The sequence below is a fragment of the Athene noctua genome, chromosome 8 (assembly GCF_965140245.1).
Source record: "Athene noctua chromosome 8, bAthNoc1.hap1.1, whole genome shotgun sequence".
NCBI lineage: Eukaryota > Metazoa > Chordata > Aves > Strigiformes > Strigidae > Athene > Athene noctua.
In genome coordinates this window covers 12,743,417-12,766,823 of record NC_134044.1, presented here as the reverse complement: position 1 = coordinate 12,766,823, position 23,407 = coordinate 12,743,417, and the positions used below count along the sequence as shown (strand labels likewise).

The following is a 23,407-nucleotide window of genomic DNA, read 5'->3' as shown; positions in this document are numbered from 1 at the left end:
TCCAGAACATTAAAATGATGTGAGAATTTACCAAAGCATTATTTAGAGGTTACTAAGGAAGTAATTAAAAACTCTCTTTTTACTACTCTCTTTAGGTAATATTTCAGTAATCACATTGCCAGTTTCCAGCACCAACTCCCCAACTAAGATTTTGCCAAAAACCTTAGGACCAATCAATGTGAATGTTGGACCCCAAATGGTAAGTTATGCAACTCTGGTAATGCCAGCTTGTGTAACTAGCAGTGTGACTTCCTGTTGATGTAATATGGAAACATGAAAAACAAAGATGTGAACAGTGCTAGGAACTTGCTGCTTCCTGCCTCAGTGGCAGAGGCTGCTGAAGTGCCCCACTTGGGTGGAAGGGTGATGACATGCGGGTAAGCAAGCTTGGCACGCCAGAACTGCCTCTCCCAGCAACAACCTTGTACGTGGCCTTAGGGGATACCTGTCTTCCTGCCTTTGAACAGAAATTGAAACACCTTTACCAGTTGACATTTTAACTATTATTCAAAAGCGTATTAACAAAAAAAAAATTAAATCTTAAGAATGTTATTGATACTCTGAATATTTTGAGTCATGTTCTCACCGGTATATCTTCATCATTGCCAAGGACAAATGTCTTGAATGTGTTGCTAGAGATTTAACTTGTTGAAACTACTCTTCTTAAAACTGTGTTTTCCTGTCAATGATAACTGTATATGAGTGTATATTGCTGTTTCAGGGATTTTTGGATCCAGTTTTGAGACAAATTTTTTTGTTTATGGCAGCCAAAAAACTGAATGGGCAATGCAGTGAACTGTTTCTGGTAACTTGATGCCTAGTTGCCAAGTGCTTAGCCTGACTACAAGAACCATTCAATGTGTTCTATAAATAATCATGGTGGGTCTTTTTCACATCAGCAGTTACTGCTGTTCTTCAGTGGCTTTCATCCTAGTTGGACAGATGGGCCCTGGTATTACAGCCACCCCCTGAGCTGCATTCTCCATGTGTAGAGCTCTCCAGCTGATGTACTGGCCACAGGCTGCCTACCAGAGAAGTGTTCCTCCAGGCATCAGTGCTGATGCACGCATCGCTAGAGCATGTGTCCTGTAGCATTTCACTGGAATAGTTCAAAAGATGCATTTTGTGAGTGCAATAAATAATAGCCAAGAACAGGGGAGAGCAGTCAGTTAATGCAGTTCCTACTCTTATGAGTGACTTCTCAAGGCCCTGCTTTTGGTTACAGTTTAGGTTCTATAGCAGGTAGAAGTTGCAAAAGCTACTGCATGGTGAGACACACATTTTCATTTTTACTCTATTTAATTTTTAAAATTATCTTATTCTGCTGTTTTGCAAGGATAGATCTATATTCAGAAAACATTTTCTTATTAAATAGCCATTAACACAGGCCTCCTAAGACATCCAGCATATGGCTGTGTTGCATCCCAGACCATTTAAAAGAGATTGCTTGCAAGTTCTTAACAGTGGGAATGTTGGCACTCCTTCGGTATCTCACCTGTGTTAGGAACATCCTGCTGCCGTGAGGGGTTTTTGGCTTTATTTAACCACTGTGGCTGCTCCAAGTCCTTCAAAGCAGCAGACAGCCCCCAGGATCAGTGGAGTGGGCTGATGGCTAAATGGTGACCAGCGGCCTGAATCTCTTGGGGTATGGCTGTGCAAACCAAGAAGTTGGCACAATTTGCAGGCTGGATTCTTGTGTATGGGTGTTTGTTGCAATTTCTTTAGATGCAGTCTGTAGGCGTAAATTTAACAGCATACGTATTATTGATAAAATGTTAGTGCTTATTTACAGGGATTTAACACATCCTATGGATGCTCTGTTTGTCAAATTAGGGTGAGGTTTTCTTTTTCTGTTTTATGCTATGGACTGGATTTATGGGGTTACTTCAGGCACACTGGAAAAACGTTTGCTGTTAAGAGAAGATGGAATTAGTCCTCTAAAAATACTCAGCGTAGTGTTTTTTTGTGAAAGCAAGCATTCAGTAGTAAATTTAAATGGGACTCTGAAATAACACTGATTTGCATACTTGGTGACAGCTGTGTCCCTGCATCCAAGAACTCACCGTGGATTTTGTGGCTGGGCAAGGCCAGTCTGTGGGTGCCCGGCACAGCAGCCTGGCTGCCATCCCCTCCACCAGGTGGCATCGAGGGACAGAGAGAGACCAGACTGTCAGGCTCGGAAATACCCCAGCATGATTTTGCCACCTCGCTTTAGTATAGCAGTTGTCACAAGAAAATGATGAGATTGGATATAAAATACTCCTTTTATGACACATTTGAGCTGTGATTTACACGACATCAGGAGAGCCATGCGAAACCTAAGAGAGGGCGGAATGTGGTGAAATTTCAGTGTGCAAAATATTTAAAATCTTTTCTCTGTGGCATGTGTCTGCTGTATGCTGGCAGAACCATATGCTTACTGCAAATAAGCGTTATTTATAGTGTTGCAAGAAATTGATATTAAAAGTTACTGGGTAGGATTGATGTTTAATTGAAATACTGCATTACTGATTCTCACTTACGTACTGGTGTTACACCAGTGCTGAAACTAAGGCAGCTTTTTAAAACTTAATCATTCTATCACAAAGTGTTTCTGGCTTTAAGCCAATGTAGCAGTAAGTTGATAAAAGTTGCTATCTTTACTGTGCCTGCATGCAGTGTGTAAAGCAGCCAGCCAGGGATCTTTTGTTCTCCAGTATCAACCAGTAAATATCTTAACTTGTAGCTGTGCTTTGGTTTTTCTAAATTTCTGGTTTCGGTTGTTTCTGTCAAGCTATCCCCTTGCAAAAATAAGTAAGATAAATTTAAGTCTTTAAGATAAAAAAATACTTATATGTAATCACAGTGTGGTGTCAGGGTTGTGACAGGAGGGATGTAATGTAATGCTCAGTGAGCTGAGGAAATGAGAAACTCTTCAGATACCATTTTTTCTATTTGTTTAAACAATATTGATGGATATCAAACAAAGTATCTGCCGTATACTTACACAGGTGTTAGGTAAGTTAAGTAGTAAAAGAAAGTACAAAGTTTAATATGTCACTAGCAAATAAAGTAAAATAAAGTTTAGAAAAGCAAAATAAGGTATATGAGTAAAAAACATTGTCCAAGAAGCTTTGGCATGAATCTTACCATACTGGAATAAAAATAATTTAACATGTTTTATTTTAAAGACTAACTATACAGTTTCGTTTTTAAATACTACCTAAATTCTTCTGGTGACAGACTTTAAAGAATGAACTTAGATGTGATTTAAAAGTTGAGACCAGGTGTCTTAGTGTTAACAACCACTGTGGATACAATTTCATCAGGTTTGAATAAATGTAAATTCTATCTATACTGTGCAGACTTTACATTTAATTCCATAGGTACAGTGTTGTATTATTAGCTTGCTGAAATGCCTTGAGATGTTGTGAGTGCTAGAAACTGCAGGGAATAATTTGTCTGCAGCTCAGATCGTCTTTGGTACCAAAGACAGGCAATTGGAGGAGACAGATCCATTTGAAAGGAGGCTTTATTGATTACAATGATCAATATTTGGCTTGTTGCCTAGTTGTAGTCTTGAAGAAACAAGATGTATGTATGTAGGTACAGATCCTGTCTGCCATAGTAATTATTTCTGTTTGTATAGGTCTTGTTCATATAAATAATACAGTAATATGGTACAATTAGTAGAAAACAGCACTGTAATTACTTACATGTGTGAGGATCTTCTGATGACATCTCTTCTGTATATTTTGATTGCAACTTGCATCTGGTACAGAATTGTTAGTTTTTTCTTAGTACCATGCTTATTAAGAATTTTGGGTGGCAATATCTGTTTTTTCAAGAGCTGTGTTTTTATTTGTGGTAATCGCTCTTTTCTTAAGAGAGCTGTGTTTTTTATTTCCCAATTTCATAGATCATAAGCACATCACAAAGACTGACCAATTCAGGGAGTGTTCTGATTGGGAGTGCATATAACCCAGCTCCAACAATGGTCACACAGACACACATAACAGAAGCTTCTGGCTGGGTCCCAGGGTAAGATTTTTGTTTTATTTAAAGATGTTTGAGGATCTGTTCTGATTTCTTCCTTTATTTATACTGCTGTGTCTGTATGTTGGCTTACAGCTTCTAGTTCTTGCATAACTAAAAGGAGTATACTCTTCAACCTGTTGTGCACTTCTGATATCTGAAGCATGTAAATGTAGACATACAAGCACTGGTCACTTCACTGCCTGTTTTAATTTTGGTTTATGTCAGTGTCTATTTCTTTGTGAAAATGGAGAGTCACAAATTCGTGAGTCTTGTTAAAAGAAGCCTTTATTTTTTTCATAAGTTCATGGTATATCCAAGCAGCTTTGCTGTTGAGTGTATCAGCAGGAGCCAACAGGGGGGGAGACAGTCAAAAGCACTTCAAGAGACATTTAAGAATAAAGCTCTAATAGAAAATTTTTAACAACAATGTTGTATTTTTATTACTATTTTACAGTAGCAACAAGTTTTCATGGGATTCTGAGGTCCTCCATAGTAACACAGTTATCTCTTCTAAGGAAATCTGGTCTTTACAGGGTTTCACGATATTTTTTTTTTTTGTTAGTACCAGTACTGCTGAGCTTACTTGTCTCAAGACATGTAGTGCTTTGCCTCTGAAAGTTAAAAAGTAATTTATTTCCATATCTGGGTTAATTTTTCTAAACAGGTGATGAATGTCAGTAGTACCTTCACAGCTTTAGAGGTGGGAAGATGGGGCATCTAGGAAGCAGCAGAAATGAGAGTATAATGTTTGTACCTTGACTTTCTTCGTTCCATGCTGTAAGCAAGGACTGTCACAGGCTTGTACTTCCCAGTCATTATATTCCCACCATAGAGTCAATAAACTCCATGGCCAGCTGAGCCAACTCAAATGCCTTTTGAATCCACTTCATTCTCATTTTATTTGAAAAAGGGGTTGTCAAAGATTGCTTTGTTTCTGCAAATTTTGTGAAATGTGGTGGTCAGGCAGAAATTCTTTCAGTACATAGAGGAGGGAAAAGCTATAGTGTCTGTTCACAGCTTGCTAAACCAGGGAATCAGCGCCCATGATCTTCCTGAAGCCTCATCCAACCCAGGTGATGGAGATACCCAGAGGTCAGCCTAGTTGCAGTGCATTAACCACCACTGCCAAGGAGAAGCACCATCCTTCTGTTTGTATACCATCAAAATCTAGACACAGTATTTCCAATGAGCCTAACTATTGTTTCACAGATAAAAAGGAGCAAGATGTTCTCCTGATTGGACAGTCAATACTGATACATGCAGAAGTCCATACAACAGGTCATATTTTCATCTGCAGAACAGAGGTGAGGTCTGTGGTATTGCTGAACCTAGGCGGTGAGCCCTTGCCGAAGACAGTTCCTTAGGACTGCAATCCACACTCCTTGCTTTACCCACTGTTTACTCCTCTTTGCAGATTCCAAATTGTTCCCAAAATCAAATGAGACTAGAGCATATCGGTTCTCGGGGCTCTGTCCGGCAGCCTGGCTCGCGGACCAGGCGCGGCTCCCCACTCGGGGCGGCTCCAGGCTCAGCCCCCCACTCGGGGCGGCTCCAGGCTCAGCCCCGGGGTGCAGGTTGCGGGTCAGCACCATGGACAGCGGCTGGCCAAGCCGGCAGGCCCGCCCTGCTGCGCAGGAGGGCTGGTGGGTGCTGGGTGGCGCAGCCCAACACGTGCTGACTGCGTGGCACAGGTCTTCAAATCTGTCAGTTTTGTTCAGCGCGCTTCGTAACACTGTCAGGTTTTTAGCTGTGTAAGTATCTGCTGTGAGCCCTGGTTTTGAAACTTAAAGGTAACAACGCAAAGTAATTTATCGACAGTTCTCAAGAACATGCATTGTGCCAGCTGCAAGAATAAAAGACAACTTAGAAATACAACTTCTGAAGTCTGCTTGTTGTAGCTAATAAACAGAACAAGAAGGAAACCAGTGATTGGTGACTGCTACTCCTGTGCAAAATTCACATCACCTGCTTCTTCAGAGTATCTCTCTTCAGCTTCATATGCATCAGCTCTAATACATGTTTAGTGTTTTACCTTGTTTTTTGTTTAAAGATACCAAAACATTCAATGTCCTGAAAATATATGCACTGTTTAAAGGCATTTTTCTTCCACATGGAGGAATTCTAAATAGGAATTTTCCAAGGACTCCAGCTTCTCCTTTTTGATGGAACTTGGTTATCTAGCTCACATCAGCACTTCCTATAGTTTCAGATGAAGCGATTTCCCTAAAATCATGTGGTCAAAGCATGATAAAACTAGGAATAGAACTTGTCTGGCAGTGAGCTCAGACACCCTCTGAAGTCCTAACCACCTCATCTCAAATTTTGTCAAGCTGTGTGTGCATTATTTTCCCTTTTCAGTAAACTTGTAACAACAAACATTAGTACCTAGCTAGGCCCCAAATACATTGGTCTAAATATCTGTTATTTTTCATCTAAGTTTGAATTGTCTTTTCTTAGGGACAGAAAACGGACTCGAGAATTTATCGAATCAGATTTTTCAGAAAGGTGAGTATTACTGAACATGTATTTTATGTATATGGTCATATGTGTTTCACTTCTTCAGCTTTGCCCTTCAGAGAGATGGGTGTCCAGTTCCCACTTTCAGTGGTTTTCACTCCTCCATGTAAAAGGTATTTTGTATGTTATTCCTTGTAGTTATAATTAATTACTCTTTGCTTTATCATGCCTGATAAATACATTTGCTGTTACAGATGATACTGTATTTTCATATCTGTGAAAAACACAATGCATCTTCAGAAACGGGACTGTTCTAGTTTTCAGTGTGACAAATACTTGTAAACAGATGATCTCTTCTTTTACTTCTGACACCTTGAATGCATTCAGAGTGGGTTTGTTTATCTTTCAGGGGTTACTCAGGTTCTCAAGTTGAGTAATGGCATAAAGATTAGGAGTGTTGGGTTTTTTTTAATCTTCCAGTGTTCCTTTCCACTCTTCCTTTTCTTCTGCCCTTCTTCCCAATGTTCTCTTAAACATATTCAAAATTTTCAAAAGCACTCTTGTATTTTAATGTTTTCCTTAGCTTGTTACTGTTGACAGAACTAGGCCTTTTTCTGCAAAATAATAGATCTCCCTGAAACATATTATCAAACCAACTTGTAAAACTGTAATTAAAAAAACCACAACACAGCTGAGCTTTTTAAAGGCTTCTGTTGAAATACACATCCAAATCTAGCTTCTGTGATAAAACCAAATGCTCCTGTTTATTCTATTACCATTATCTAAGCTCTTGCTTTTCTGGAGGAAGAAAGTGTATGGAAAATAACCCTGAAGTTGCCACTTGTTAATTTGGCACCATAAAAACCAGTGAACTTACTCTCCACAAGAGATTCTTGTATCTCAGTCTTAACTATGACAGCACAGATACTAAACTTGGCCATTCAGAGAATTAAGCTGTCTTTTGCTGTACTGTAAATAGGAATGTCTGAGCATTTCTGTTTTAAGCACAAACATGAGAGTTCCCTGTAAATCTGACTTCCAGGCACATAAACACCCTGTGAGGTTTTCCCCCTTTTTTTGGCTGTTCTTTTGTGAAACTACCTGGACATGAATTACAAATCCATTTTTTTAAACATCTGCCCCAGCAGCATGTGTTCAAATACTATCAGTGTAGAAATCACGGAGAAAGGGGAAAGGGCTCCCAGTGTTCTGTTTTTCATTTAGGCAGTACATAATATCATGAGTCCTGATGCCTGTTGCAAAAGCTAGACCTTTTGCTGTGCAACTAAGTAGCTTACTAACATTCCGTGTATTAAAATAATTAACTTTCTTCTTCCAGTAAGCGAAGCAAAAAAGGAGATAAAAATGGGAAGGGTCTGAGGCATTTTTCAATGAAAGTATGTGAAAAAGTTCAACGTAAAGGAACTACTTCATACAACGAAGTTGCTGATGAGCTGGTATCAGAATTCACAAATTCTAACAGCCACCTAGCTACAGATTCGGTAAGCAAATATGTATTGAAATTTGTTATACCGTTACAAAATTGTCTGGTTTATCATGGAATTCTGTTCCTTCTGTTTCTGCACTGTCCTGCCGTACTCCGTACTCTTCTTCACTTATGTAACTGCTTCGAAGCCAAATACAAAGATTTACCCTCTGATATTTAAAAATGGAGAATTAAAATGAAGAATTGAACTCCCTCTAAATTGTAAACAAAATAGAGAAGTCTGCCAAAAGAATTATCTTTTAAAAATGGCTACTGTTTTACTCACCATATGTGGTCTTGTCAGGCTTTTCAACTCAACAGACTTGCCATGACGGGAATTTGCTACACAGAGGCTTCAAGCAGGTCTGAAGCTTCCATTTGCAAGCAAACACACTCCTGTGGTATTCAGGGAGTAGCACAGATGAAGGCATCATGTTTTAATACCACTCTGACTTGAACTGACATTTTGGCTTTTTATCTTCTACATATCTACAAAGGATGTGTTCAGTCTTTATTTCCTTTTTTAATTATTTTGTTGTAATTAATGCTGCATTGTTTTCTTAGCAGGCTTATGATCAGAAAAATATTAGACGGAGAGTTTATGATGCCCTTAATGTCCTGATGGCAATGAACATAATTTCAAAGGAGAAGAAGGAAATCAGATGGATCGGTCTTCCTACAAATTCAGCTCAGGAATGTCAGAATCTAGAGGTAAAGTGAGGTAGATGGGAAATTCTGTATAGCTCACAGGTTGTGATAATGGTGCTGCTCTACTTTAGAAGAGGGGTTTTTTTCTCAGTTTGAACTTTGGCTTTGATTCTTGCATGTTATGAAAATACAACTAATGATACTTGAATAAACTGAAAAGCCATGTTTATGTATGCTTAGTTCAGTTTTACTTAGAATACCTGACATGAAGCTTAAAAAAAAGCCCCGTTTACCTTACAAAAATGGACATTGATTAAATCAGGGATTACTTTCAAGATTAAAGTCTGTATTTGCCTGAATTACTAGAAGAAAGTAAAAAGAATTTATGGTGTGGTTATGCTTACAAGATGGTATACATTTGAAATGAGACCAGTTTTATATTAATGTTTGTACTTGGAAATGCTGTTCAAAGGAAATTAAATTGAAAAGTAATTCCTGCTAGGATGTCAAATACTAGTTATGAACTGCCAGGGAAGTTCTACTTATTAGTTATTTCCATTATTTTTCCAGCAGGCTAAGAGTTACCATGTTTTTGCAGGGATGCCAGAATTTATAAGCACAAATGTTGCTTGTCCTTCAGGCCAAATGCTCTATAAATAAAAAGCACAAGTTACTGGATTTACTGCAGGGTGCTTTAATGACTGACTGTAAATACATCTTAATATGTATTATATTTGTGATACTTGTGAAATTAAATATCTTAAAAGGTGGGTGGGGTGCCTCTTTAGTACAGAGCAATGTTTTTGTGCAGGTTCATTTACATCAATTGTCTTTCTAGGTGTGGTAAGAAAAAAGCTTTTACCATCCTTGTCCATTACAGCAACTTGGAAAATATATCCACTCAATGAGTATGCAGATGCTCAATCATTATACTCCAGGATTCTTTTTTTTTTTAAAAAATATGGATAAACCTACAATTTAAATGCATTAATGTGAAAGCATTATCTGCAGTATAGGTTATTGTTACAAATATGGAACTTGAATTTCATTGTGTCACCTACAACGATCATATTCTGTTCACTGTTTCAGGCTCTAATTACATATGCACAAAATGGAAGCCAGGCATATTTTCTTAAAATGTTGCTTCCTATGACATAATAGAAAAGAATAGAAAATAAAGCTGCATTTTCGTGGTGTGAAAATCAGAATTAATTTTGCTTTTAAAGCTGTATTACAGTCTAATTCCATAATAAGATTACCAGCACAAAAATGAGGAATCGGTACAAAAAAGCATGTTATGTAAAAACCATGTCTAAATTATATCTGTACTGTTCATGGGTTTTAAGAGTTTATATTTGTCCCAGCAGTGAAAGTCATCTACTCTGCTCTAAAGGAAGCATTTTAAACATTAAAGTGTGTGTGATCTGCAGTGTCAGCAGGCACCCAGTACTAGTGCAGAACCAAACACTGCTCACTTAGGTTGAAGATTGCTTTGCACCATGAACTGGCGTTAACAAAACTGTTGCAAGAAATGGATTCTGTGCTCATATAGAAAATGTTACCTCTACCCCCTTTTTGTTGCTGAAATCTTGTTAGTTTAATCAAGTCTCAAATGAGTAGTCTAAACAAAAAGTGGAGGTCACTGGAAAGATGAAGGTGATGATCCTGAGCCCCCCCTCCACACATTTCTGTATAGTAGCTTGCAGCTAGAGCGGTGGAAGGGATGTGCACACTTCCAGGAGTGGAGGGCAGGAGAAAAAAAAAAAAAAAATACAACCCAAAGCACCCCCTTAAGCAAGTGTTTAATTTGGTGCTAACGGGCACTCAGTGCCCAATACAAAAGAGGAATGGATGGGGAAATAACAGTCTCTTGTAATAATTGATTCTTTACTGAAGTTAAAATTGTTGACAAAGAAATAAATTAGTTTGTCCCATCTGTTTTATGGAGAAACTGATGTGGCTATGAGATTAGTCTGTTTGAAAAATAAGAAAAAATATGACAAATGGGTAAGACGGAAAAGACTTGTGTGATTTACTTACCATGTCATGGAATTCACCACCAGTTACAAAGAAAGTACGGATTTTTGTAATGGTGCTATGCTAGCACACTGACGTAGCTCTAAAGCCTATTCAGTTTGGCACAGTGGAACAGACAAGGTAACTAAGTAATTATCTTGATACATTTATGTTTATATTTTAAGATAGAAAAACAGAAGCGAATCGAAAGGATAAAACAGAAGCGAGCCCAACTACAAGAATTGCTGCTGCAGGTATATTTAACTTTATTTTTTTCTGTAAATTAAATTATCAAGTTCAAATCTTTGTCAACATTACTAGGAATGGGAACAATCCTGAATCCCCTTTGTTGTCTCCAAGTCCCCCGAGAGTTACCTTCTCTGAGTAGTTCTTTCTGGAAAATGTCTTTGATTCTAAGCTGTGAAATTAACAACTGAACTTGTGTAAATATGCACACAGTTGTTTTGGGAGAGATAGACATTTCTGGATCCTAAGAGTGGAAGGCTGTCAAATCCAGCTCTTACATTCTGACATGCACTCCAAGATTACTTGAGTTTTGGTTTTGATTGCAGAAATGTATTTCAGATGCATCTTTGCTTATAAAGTAACATTTTATAAATACAGTTATGAGCATTCTTAAATCTTTTGGTCTGTGCAGACTTTCAGTAATTGAAATACAATCAAACTTTTTAATGAGGTTACAGGCAATAAGCCTGTATTTTTTTTCCTGATGCAACTATATTGATACAATTTCCATGTCATTAGATGCGCACTAAAACTTCTAAGTATCTGATTCATCTCCTTTTGTCATCACCAAAAATTGTTTCACTGTTTAGGGCACAACTTTGATTCTATCTGTCCAACCTAATAAATTAGCAGCTTCTCGAAGAGTAACGTGAAGTTATCCTGGTGAAAACAAGGCAACTCAGGTCCTCTTAACTATTAGTCTGAACAGAGTTGCATTCCCTTACTATTTCCAACTGTCATTATTTCCTTGACTGTGTTCATTGACAAATGGTTTACCAGCCCTTTGGGGTTCTGTCTGTCCATCTTCCCATTAAGTGGAATAAGTAGTGCCTCAAAGTGGGTAAGTACACTTGACTTCCAATCCCACAAATAACATTTCCTAAAAACACACATTTTCATACATATGCAGTCAGATATAAGATTCAGTAGAGAGCGAGTGGTGTCACAAACATATGTTGTATAAAAACTTTCAGAGGAAAATTTCAAAACTAACTCTGGAGAGAGAAAAGAGGATGATGAATGAGAAGGGGAAGAGAATACGGATCATAGGAAGTGGGGGGATGCTCTAATTTCTGTTAACTTTTGTTTCGGTGTAACTAGTTCCTAGCCTGAGATGTACTTATGCGTATAAAATAACAGGAGACCTCTGACTCTAGTGCCTTTTTGAAAGGAATGGGGGGGAACCATGGGAACCATACTCCAGCAAGCTTTATTGCTCCTTTCTTGTTTCTTCTCCAGGGATTGTGAGGGGGCCATAGCCATTAGGATATGTGTGAAAAATTAGTGTTTCATTTCTGTTCCTGGTGAGCTTCACTAGTGCAAAGAGGAAGTCAGGCCACAGCTTCCTTTTTGACAGAAAAATACTGGAGGTATTGAGAGTTTGTAAATTAGAGCTGTGAAGTTCCACTTCCTAGAAACACTGATCTTTTACTGTCAGTGATTGTTTTTTCTTTCTTTCTACAGCAAATAGCTTTCAAAAACTTGGTACAAAGAAATCAGCAAAACGAACAACAAAATCAAGGCCCTCCAGCTTTGAACTCAACTATACAGCTGCCTTTCCTAATAGTCAACACTAGCAAAAGAACAGTTATAGACTGCAGCATATCAAGTGATAAGTGAGTGTTTATGGAATCCATTTTTAGAATTTTATTTTCTTTGGACTGGAATTTTTCTTTGAACAAATGAGAGAAATTTCTCTAGTTTACTAAAAGCAATTATGTATCTAAATTTTCTATTGTCCCTTCAGGGGGGTGTTTTGGTTTTGCTTTTTTTAATATTTAATGCAACCACAGTAATAATAGGAATGACTTTATCAACGTTGCTTTACTACCTCTAGTTAAAACAGGCTGACTTTCACTGTTGTAAAAGGCACTTCAGACTGGCATTTCAGAGCATTCACTGCACAGGAGAAATAACTGAGTGAAATTATATACTAGGGCAGAATTAGCCATGTGGTAGTGCTTCTGAATTCTTATTCCTAATATGCCATAAATGTATATAGTCAGAAACACAAAGTGATCCATGTAACACAAAAGTAACATCCTAGAGGAGATAATAACAACTTTGAAAGTGTCTTTTAATAGCAAAAAGTTTGCACCTAGCTCTTTGAAGGAAAAAAGGAAGTAAATTATATAGAAATTTGAAATACTGTCTTTGTAAGCAAAAGGCTATGGCTGCACTCCTACATTAATCTGAAAATCTTCCACTTACATACTTCTGGGTGCTTATGCTCTTCATTCTGTGAAGATATGGCTGGAAGTATGAGGTACTATTACATTAGCTGTTAATCAGATCACAACTAGTTTATTAGCTGAAAATAGCTGGCTTTGCTTTAATGCTGTAGATTACAGATTTCACCCTATGGTATACAAATCCTGTATTGAACTTCCAAGTCAATTAATGTGCAGCAAAAATAGACCGTGTCTAGTAACTTAAGGCAAAAAAGCAACCCTATTAAAAGTTGAGTTTTTGGAGAAAATTGGACGGAATTCCAATACATTCTGTGACAAAACTTTTGGAATACTCCTATTATCAGCACTGCAGTTCAGCAAGTTGGGAATTTTAGGATCAATATTGATTTAGCTTAACTATACCCTTATTTTATAGACATACTATACAGTTCTTGCTGCACTTGCTGCTGTGCTCTACATTTAGGTTTGAAGTTTTTGGAGATTAAGCTGGCATTTGGGATCTAAGAAGTGTAACATGCTTCTACAATCTCAAACTGTAAGAAAACACTAGTACTAAAAATGAGCACACCAAAATTATTGAGGTTGATATTCCAGTTTATATAACCCAGCTTCAATATTACTGTCAGCTGGAGATCATTAAGTGTACAACCCAAATTAAACAAGCTTTCCACTCTGGGTATTATTTGTGCAACTGATGAGCGGCAGCAGCAGTATGTAGATAAAGTGTCAGAAACTACTAGTGTTTAAATCACTGTTACGTTGATCTGCTAAACAAGGCAGTTGGAAAAAGTGGTCACTCAGTTTGGAGAATTCAAAATCTGTACTTTATTGGGGAGTATTTCTGCTGCCTAACCACATTACTGGTCAACTTGGATGCTTGTCCTTCAAGTGGTTTCAACCTTACTTAATAACCCTCTCTTGTAATGGGCTTCCATTTTCCATTCTTCTACCAAGTCACATTTATATAAAGCACTGGTTGGTTGGTATTTATGATACAACAGCAGGTGATGTTAGAAAGTCCAATGAACAGATAAGCTCACAGCATTAGCTACTCAAAATTCTCTTTACAGAGGATCTTCCAAAAGAAAATAATTGCTTGGAAAAGTGATACATGTAAGGGGGATTTAGCATCATGAGAAACATAGGCTTGTGTCTTCTAAATTTTCTCCTATGCAAAAATAGCCTTTATCTAGCCAAAACAGATTGTAATTTCTCACATGTGTAAAAAAGACGTTATTGGGCAAGTTTTGTTTAGTTTGAGAAGGCAGTTGGGTGCCAAGCAGCATACTAGGAATGACACTTCTGAAGTTGGAATAAAGAAAGCAGAGTCTTCAGATAGAAGGGAAGAAGTTAAAAATTGTTTTGAAAAGATGAGGCACCTGAACAGGAAAAATATATTTAGTGTATATGATGCTTTTATATAAATGCTGTAGGTCTTAGGAAAAGGAGAAAAAAAGGAACCAAAATACCTAGTTTTAAACAAGCATTCAGACACAACAGATATATCAGAAACTTGGAAAATTAGAACATCTTTATTCTGATAGGAAATACAGCTGATTTTGCCACTGGAGATACAGTGCTATACGTTAGAGAAAAGGTGTAGGAAGTAAGCTCTTGTACCCTTAGAGAGAGATTTGTCTGCAAGAGCAGAAAATCCAGATTAAATTCACTGTTGAACAAATTTGCACTAACCATGGGAAAGAGACAGGAACCATACCCAAACTGCACATACACAGTACTGGCCTCTGGACCTAGTCTTTAGCACTGAATAGTATGATGGCAGCCCAGTAGATCATTCTATGAGAGCAAAAGTTTCTCAGTAAGAGATGCTGGTAATTATTAGGAAAAACAGTAAGAAATACAATATAAAACTGTGTACGTATAGTACTTTTATATCTGGAATACTGTATGCTGTCTTATACTTGGAAAGAGTTTAGCATAACCAGGAGAGAGACACAGGAGGGCATCAGCAACGCCTGAAGCTATGAAAAGACTTTCAGAGAAGGAACAGATGGACTCTCTGGCCTAGAACAGAGAGGAGAGTGCATCCATGGGTGTCTACAAAATCATGGATGACATGAGGAATGTACATAGAGAACAACTGTACATGGTTGCTTCTTAAACATATAACTATAACTATAAACATAGTTATGTGACTTGCACCAGCCTAGGTAGCAGGAATGTAATTGTGCCAATTAAAGGTATGGTGACACATACTTTTTTCCCTTTTAAAGTGGTTATGTTTAAATAAATACAGCTGCATAAAGAATAGGTTTTACAAGTAATACCATATGAGTCACAAAAGAAATTATGTCTGTAAGTGACAATTCCACCTAGTACAAAGCATGTAGATTTCTAGATGAAAATTTTGTGTATAGGCACAAAAGATGTAACTTTTCCAAACTTACTGGATCAGGTATAAGAAAAAAACTATCAAGAAAATCCACGTTACACAAGCTTGGAGAGCTAATGGAAGACCTGCCACTGAGTTATCTTTTAAAAATCTTATCTCATGGATGGGTTGCTTTTCCAGGGATAAAGGTTTTGTCAGCAGAAACTGTGGTAGTGGGAACTAGCCTGATATTGTAACCCCTGGACCAGTGCTGTCCAAAGTTTTAATAGCCTGTGATCATAGCATAAAGTCAGCCTAGGTGCCCCTGCTTTTCTTTAAGCTATATTAAGTTTATATCACTATTTCCACTTCTATATGCAACGAAAAACATTTTGAGAGTCCTGCAGCAGAAATGGTAGGTTGTTAACATACAGGACTCTGAACAGTCTGCTTTACTAACTGCATCCAAATGCATCCAACAAAGCAAAGTTATACCAAGGTAAATAGGTCAGTTCACAGGAGGAGTGTTGCACATTAGACAAGAAAGTGAAATGTAAAAGAAGCAAAATTTGGTGACAGGGCTGCAGGTGACCTTTAAAAGTACTGGATTCAGTGGAAGTGAAGGTTCATGTTTAGTAAGGCCTCCCTCTCCCCTTTGAGTCTGTTTAATGAGGCAGAAAGTATTAGACTTTTTTCCTGCAGTGGTGAAGTTACTTGAATTGAGAAAGTGCCATTTTAAACCATGTAGGCATGCCAGTCACAGAAGCAGAAGAGAAAAATCATTTGCTGCACTTTTTTTTCCTTAAGAACCCTTTACAGATAATGGAAGAATCTAGACACCTACCTCAAGTGCATACCAAAAAAAAAAAAAAAGGGGGGGGGGGAAATAGGCTCTTTTCAAAACAGTCTCATTTTGACATTTTACGTGCAGATTTGAATACCTCTTTAATTTCGATAACACCTTTGAGATTCATGATGACAGTGAGGTGCTGAAGAGAATGGGAATGTCCTTTGGGCTTGAGGCAGGCAAATGCTCAGCTGAGGACCTAAGAACTGCAAAATCACTGGTGCCAAAAGCTTTAGAAGGCTACATCACAGGTAAGTTAGGTAAGACTTTTAAATATTGCTCCTGATCAAATTCATAACATTAGTTAACTGAAGCGAACTGAATTACATTAACCTACATAGCTATGTAACATTTGAAGTTGAAGTTATGTGGGAGCTCGTAGGGTTGGTACAGAATGAGATGTTTTACAGTGAATTTTGGAAGGTTCATAGTCGTTCTGCAAACTTAATTCACACTGATTTATAACAACAAACTTCTGAGTGAGCTGTCTTGTGAATAAATTGTTTCTTAAATAACTGAATTGACACCAAGAACGGGTTTTCATGGGTTAGTATTAATTTTGAATAACTCTCAATGTGTGGAGGAGCAAACTGGAAGAAGGCAGCTCTTCTCAGGTTGAGGAGGAAAAGGAAAGAAAAAGGGGCATCTTTAAGTGGTTGAGTGTAATCCATGTGTGACCCAGCTGCATTTGCACTTTACTTTCCTGAGGTAGGTAAGCTCTGCTAAGAATTGTCCAGATCTCTGTCTGTACAGAGATGCTCAGTGTACTCTAAATACACAGTAGGGTCTCCTGCGTCCAGTTATTTCCATGCTTACTTAACATGTAAACCAGGGATACTTGAATAAAACACATGGGCAGCAGGTACCATCTGAGAACTGAGTGGGTCTAAATAAAGCAAGAGGCTCCCAAGAGTTCCCAGGACAGGTGTCCCATGCAGAGGCTTTTACCTCCTCTAGTCACACAGTTTGAACAGGTCACACTTAAACAGACTCCAACCTAGATCTCCTTCAGTGTTGCATCTTTGGACTAGCGCTTCTAAAATTAGTAATCGCTTTCTTTAGTTACTGTCAGACTACAGTCTTCTTGATCTACCCAAAGTTAAACTTAGCCCAACATTTTCTCAAGTGTCTGGAGGGACTTCATCTGTAGAGGAAGTGTTACCCCATAAAGTACTGTATACAGACCTTCATTTTTGAGGAAAGACGGAACAAAGCTGTTGCACTGACTCCTCCACTAACTGGGCTTTGGTCTTATTTAAATTACAGTAGTATGAAACAGTGTCTGTCACACAGGGAGGTCAGAAACTTCAAACGTTTAACTTAAGTTTTTGAAAACTTTGAAAACTTTCCTGAAGTTGATTCCCTTCTGTTGACAACACACGGTCTTCATTTCAGGATCTTTTAAATGCAGGCTTTATATTAAAAATGCTATTTTGTTTTGCTAAGAAAAATACATTTAAGTAGTCAGGAAGCTGAACATGTATTTTTGTATTTGTGTTTTCACAATGCAGGAGTTAAGAATGAAACATTTTCTTAAAATTTGTGATGTCAAAACAGTGCCAGATATAAATTAGAATTCAGTTACATTCACTAAAATTAGTATATTTTAAATTACTTAACATTTCAAACTACATCAAATATGCCTATGTTTATCAATACTTGTTTTGTGTTTTTCTGCTCCCTTTGTCCTGTGGGTTTTAAAACCAAGATTTCATATTTTAATTTAAGTCAATTTTGAAATTACACACTGGTGCCAAAAAGAGAAGTTGAAAGAAATCTTGATTTGTACTTGCAGGTTCATTCAACTAAAAATTATTTCCCACATGATTTACCACCAACCGAAAAAGGGGGAAAGGAGCAGAACCCACATGTTTTAATAGTCTTGCTGTCTGCAAGACTTAATTACTCCCATATATCGAGGAGCAAACTAAAATTTCGATTTCATTTTAAACCTGCATTAATTATGTTAGAGAATAGGAGTTCTTTACATTTGCAAAAAACCCCTGTGTCATTACACTGTTTACCGAGTAAAACCAGCCTTTAAAGTTTAGCTATAGAACTACATGTCTAAACTGGTGATCAGTAGTTCATTTTAGTTTCTTTTGAAAAAAATTGAGTCACACCAGTGTACTGCTGGTGGGGTTTTTTATTGAAAGCATTAAAGGCAAAACAACCGTGATGTTCCTGTGCAAGTGAGAAACAAGTAGTACTCTGTTTTAAAGAACCTGAACAGGAAAAAAACAGATTCTAAGATTGCATATTCTTAAAGAATGTTGTGGTTAAGGTTTTTTCCTTAGTAGCAGACCAGCAGCCAGAAACCTATCTAGAATTTTAATCATAAGAAATGTATTGATTTTATTGTTTTACTCAGAATGCATTGGGGCAAGTAATGTGCTCTTCAGACACGGGTTCAACTGCTTGAGCCTCTGAAAAAATTAGTCCAGAAGTGTTACTGAAGGATGTACACTTATTTTAAAGGTTTCTTCTATCTGTTGCTTGATACTTAATTACACAACAGAAATCTACAGTTGAGAGTATGAATTGCACAGTAGAGGTTTTTAATGGCAGTAACTGACAAGGAAAAAATTTAAATGTTTTGCACACCACTTGAAAAGCCAGCATTTGCCTGATTATGTAGTTTCGGTTAAGTTTAACTTCCCATTTTACCCTGAGCAGTCTTTAGACACTGTTTCTTACACTGCACCGGTAGTGAAATGGCAGGCTAATCACTGATTTTTAGAATTCATAGTTACTTCCACAGCTCTCATGATGGCACTTTTAAGTACGCTGGTCTCAATTACTACTATACAAGAAAAGTAAATCGAGGTCTCTTACTTATTCACTGTGTAAATTTATTACGAACAAGATTAAAGTTCTCCCACACTAGCTGACTCCATGAACTGAACTGCAGTAGAAACGAGTCCTGTTCTAATGTGTCTTAAGTAGGTAAGTCATTTCCTGTACAATGTTAGTTTGACCTTAACCTGGCCATTACTGACTTCCAAATACTAATGATAGTTGGTACTGTAATGCTTGCTAATAGGACTGGAGAAACAGCTGGAAGAATCCAAGCAATGAAAAAAATTCACAATTGTCAAAAAAACTTGGACCATCTCAGCTTTAAAAAAAAAAAAAAAAAAAAAAGTAACTTCTCATTGCATTAAATATGCCAAACAATTTTCTTGGAACTGCTCAACTGATGCTGTGTGCACCAAAACTGTATTAGTGTGTTTTCTTTGCAGGAGGCTCTTATGTTTTAGCTATTCTTCAAGGGCTCTAATTTGATAGAAGTAGTGTCTTCTAGTTTTCTATAGGTTTCATGATGTTTTGGCAAAAAAGTGTTGGGTTCTTTTAATACATATTGTAAGTACTGCATTGGCATGATCCTTGGGTGTCTGACTGCCACTGAAATCAGTAGAACCTAAGGCATATTAATGCCATAAAGAAAAATATTACATACATCTTAAATGATATTTGTAACACATTTTTTGTTGTTCAATTGTCATAATTGATGCATATTTCTAACACTGACATGATCTGACCTTACTTTTTCTTGTTTCCCAAGAGGGAGCAAGAGTAGAGTATACAGCAGCTTAACCATTACTTACACTAAAAGTTAACATTGAAGTGTTGCTTTAACTAAATTGGTGATCCAGAAGTGGTGGACATACAACAGGCTGCACTGCAACCACAGCACTTGCCAGCTTCTTACTAGAGGAGGAGCAATGTTCTTTCTAATACAACACTTGCACCAGCTTAAGATGGCATCCTTGGGCCACAAGCCTAATTACACATTGCTGCCCATTTTTTCACTTTGACACAATTATTTCTTCTGCCCTCTTCATGAGCTGGTTCAGGGTACTAAACTGCAGGCTCTTTATCTGGTAGAGGAGTTTCTGGCAATCTGTCACATAGAACTGCCTAGCTAAGGATTCAAACCAGAACAGTTCAAGTGTAAAGGAGGGAGTGAGATTGCTGGGTGAACAGCAGCTCGTGTAGAACCACAGCCAGAGTAACACCCTGTGCCTTTTAAGCCATGTGTATACTACAGGCCATTAATGCAAAACCAAGTGCTTCCTTTGTCAGTTGAGTCCTCACTCCTAGAAAGGAGAGTACAGATTAAAAAAAGCAGGAAATAAAAACTCTGAGGCACTGAGTTGTTGTAATACTATCCCACTTCTATGTATCCCACTAAGGCAGCAGGCAGAGAAAGTGGTGCAGTTTAGGACCTCTAGATTAGACTTCTTTACTGTTCCTTGCATGAAGTGCTCTGTGATTTGCCTACATAACAAGCCTTGGCTGGAAAATGGGCTGGAGCTGGACCTGAGGAGATACGAGTTACCTGCTGAATGAATGAGCCTGTCCAGCTACCATTCGTAATCCCGTGCAGCTCTTTGGCTTTTGCAGCAACCACTAAAGCCTATTGCAGGTATTCCTTTAGAGCCTCCTCATGGAAAGGACACATTTCTACCAAGTCTATCTCCTACAAGATATGCCTAGTTCATAATAAGGATGCCACTCGTAGATTGGACAGTACCACCTTGGGAAGATTTTTCTAAGCTGCTTTCCCTGGTTTATAACTGTAGCTATTAGCATCTACTCTGCTAGAAGTGGTCAGTGTTCTCACTGTAGGCAGACTTCTATTTTGACAGTCCTTTCCTGACCAGAAATGGCTTCTTAAACTCCCCATCTTTCACAGATGACTTCTTTTCCTTGGCTCCTCAGAGCCCACTGAAAAACAGATTTAGAAATACAAGGCAATGAAAGTACAAGGCAGGGTATGCATCTGTGAATCTTTTTCTGCCTTACATGTAAAATCCATACTTTCCTTCACCTTGATCTTCAAAAAGAAAAGCTAACTAGCTATTATCCCAAAACGTTAATAAAATGCAAGATTACTAGCAGTGACTTGTTATTCTTCTGGAATATTAAGCATGTACACACAGGTATAGCCCTTCAAAAGACCAGGAAACAACCCTGTGATATATCTCTAATCCACTTTATTAATCTAAATACAATGCAGTCATTCCAAATGGTTCGGCCGCCTGAAAAGACAGGAGGAGACTGTCAGAACATGTTCTCTGTAACTGCATTTAGGGCAGTCTTAATGAAAGCCATCCAGCTAAGTCCATATTCAACTATTCTCATCTACTCATAGCTCACCCCAAAGCTGCCACTTACTGATGTTCACCATCATGTTCCAAAGGCTGTGCTGGCAGGACATCAGCCTTGCTCACCTTGCTTTGTAGCGTCATTTAAATACCGCACTGCTAACAAGTCTCCACAGCACAAAGCAGGGTAGCCTGCAGGTCCCGGTGGATGGGGAGCCAATTTATACGGCTGTGACAACCTGCCAGGAACAACCCCTGTGTGAGGCAGTGCAGTGGCACATCTCAAGCAGCCAAAGCTTAACAAGAAAACAGGACAAATAAGAAAGGGTATGTAACAAACACACATTTAGTTATTCCTCTTATTTGCTATTAGGGAGCAATTCTAGGTAAAATATGAATAGTACAGTCCCATTTTACTGCCATTGTGCTGTACAGGACAGAGGTTTGGTTAGGCATAGAAACCTGTAAGGACTGTAATTCCTGGTTTAATGCACCCAGCTGGAACCATATGCAAGTGCCACGAAAAAGAACTAGATGGTCCTGATAACTTGATTTTAACTTTGTGTTGAGATGGAATTTGGGTAGGTCAATAGAAACACCTTATCTAAGAAACAAAAACACCCCTGCTTCCCAAATCCTGTAAGAGTAATTGGGTCAATTAATTTTCTTTGCTGATTTTCTTGGCAGAAATGTGCATAACTGGAAACAACTGACAGGCATCACTTGTTAGGGAATCTGAAACCAAGTACTGTCAGGGTTGTAAGTAACCCATTCCTGTCCCTCAGAGGGCTTTTAACAAATTAACTCAAGGAATTCAGCATTATTGCAAGACCATTTTAATCCAAAAATTTCCTATCCCTAGGGAGGAGACTGACTTAACACATCACACATGCAGTGTACAGCAGGGTCTTTCCTGCATACTCTTTGCACAAGACCTTTGACATGGTCTGTTCCTGTCCACAGCTGATGGTTGCCATCTCTGTTCAGTGTCAGAATGGGTTAGGAGGATGCGTTACAGCAGCTACGAGAGCACCGAGATGAAACTGCCTTTGGCCATCAGAACACACATGACTGAAAGGCATCCTGCCTCGGTGGCTTCACTGCAGTATCTCCAGTCCTGACAAGTGCAGTACATTTATACCTTCACCAAGTGCAGCAGCAAAGGCACTTAGAGCTGTTGGGGCATTTCATAGGATCAGTCTGTAGCAGGAAGTTTCCGTGAAGGACTCCAAAACTCTTTTTCAGGTACCTCGGATTGATACGGCTACTAGCTGGGGTTGTCTGCAGTGTGAATTCTCTTCAGACAGAGGGAAAACCTTCATAGAAATAACCAGAGTTCTGAGTGCGAGGGATTGCAAGGCTTGAGTGCATCCACAAACAATGGGGTATATGTATATATAATTACATCTTGATTAAACAGGACACATCTACAGTATAAAATAAACAAGAGCTACTGGTACCTCCTCTTCTAAACTAAGGAATCCTAACTGCAAAAAGAATGCAAAGTTTAAGATTGTATAAGGCAGGAAAAAAATGTAAGTAACTAGCATAAATAAAATTATGCTTTCTTCTAGATATGTCTGCAGGATTTTCATGGATAAACCAAGGGTTACTTTCAAGTTCAGCACAAGCAGTTTCACATTTAGAGGTAGCAGGAGGCACTTCTGATGCTAAATCAAGGTAAATAAAATGGATTTTTATTCAAGGATAGTGGCATATGCTTGTGGTACTTTCAGTAACCTCCCTATTTCATACCATTTATATGCAGGAAATGAGTCTATTATGGTTGATTTTTGATTGTGGGAAAGTCTCTTAATTCTGTCATCCTTGATAATAATATTTGAAAGGTTAAATCAACATGCTTTGAATTTTGAACATACTAGCTATTTTGTATCTATGTTTCAAAAGAATAGAATCACTTCCAATCCCACTTACTGTAAGGATAGAGATTTCCTGATTAACCTTAAATTCCTGCCTGGGCATGGACTACAAATAGATAATTACATGTGGAAAAAAGGCTGATAATACTTATGAAGAATATAAAAGAATGTTTGG

The 23,407-nt window shown here is 38.0% G+C and overlaps 1 protein-coding gene across 3 annotated transcripts in view; it reads left to right on the top strand.

Annotated features, from left to right (window-relative positions):
* The window catches only part of TFDP2 (transcription factor Dp-2), a 62,669-nt gene that overhangs the window by 31,640 nt on the left and 7,622 nt on the right, over window positions 1–23,407 (top strand). The window contains exons 4-12 of one of the 3 annotated variants that reach the window (XM_074911932.1): window positions 96–199; window positions 3,899–4,020; window positions 6,475–6,522; window positions 7,814–7,976; window positions 8,528–8,671; window positions 10,810–10,878; window positions 12,335–12,486; window positions 16,326–16,492; window positions 22,927–23,032. In XM_074911932.1, the coding sequence (XP_074768033.1) occupies window positions 96–199; window positions 3,899–4,020; window positions 6,475–6,522; window positions 7,814–7,976; window positions 8,528–8,671; window positions 10,810–10,878; window positions 12,335–12,486; window positions 16,326–16,492; window positions 22,927–23,032 (1,075 nt within the window). Of the gene's footprint in view, window positions 1–95; window positions 200–3,898; window positions 4,021–6,474; window positions 6,523–7,813; window positions 7,977–8,524; window positions 8,672–10,809; window positions 10,879–12,334; window positions 12,487–16,325; window positions 16,493–22,926; window positions 23,033–23,407 lie in introns of all 3 variants that reach the window. The other 2 variants (XM_074911931.1, XM_074911933.1) reach the window with 2 other exon arrangements.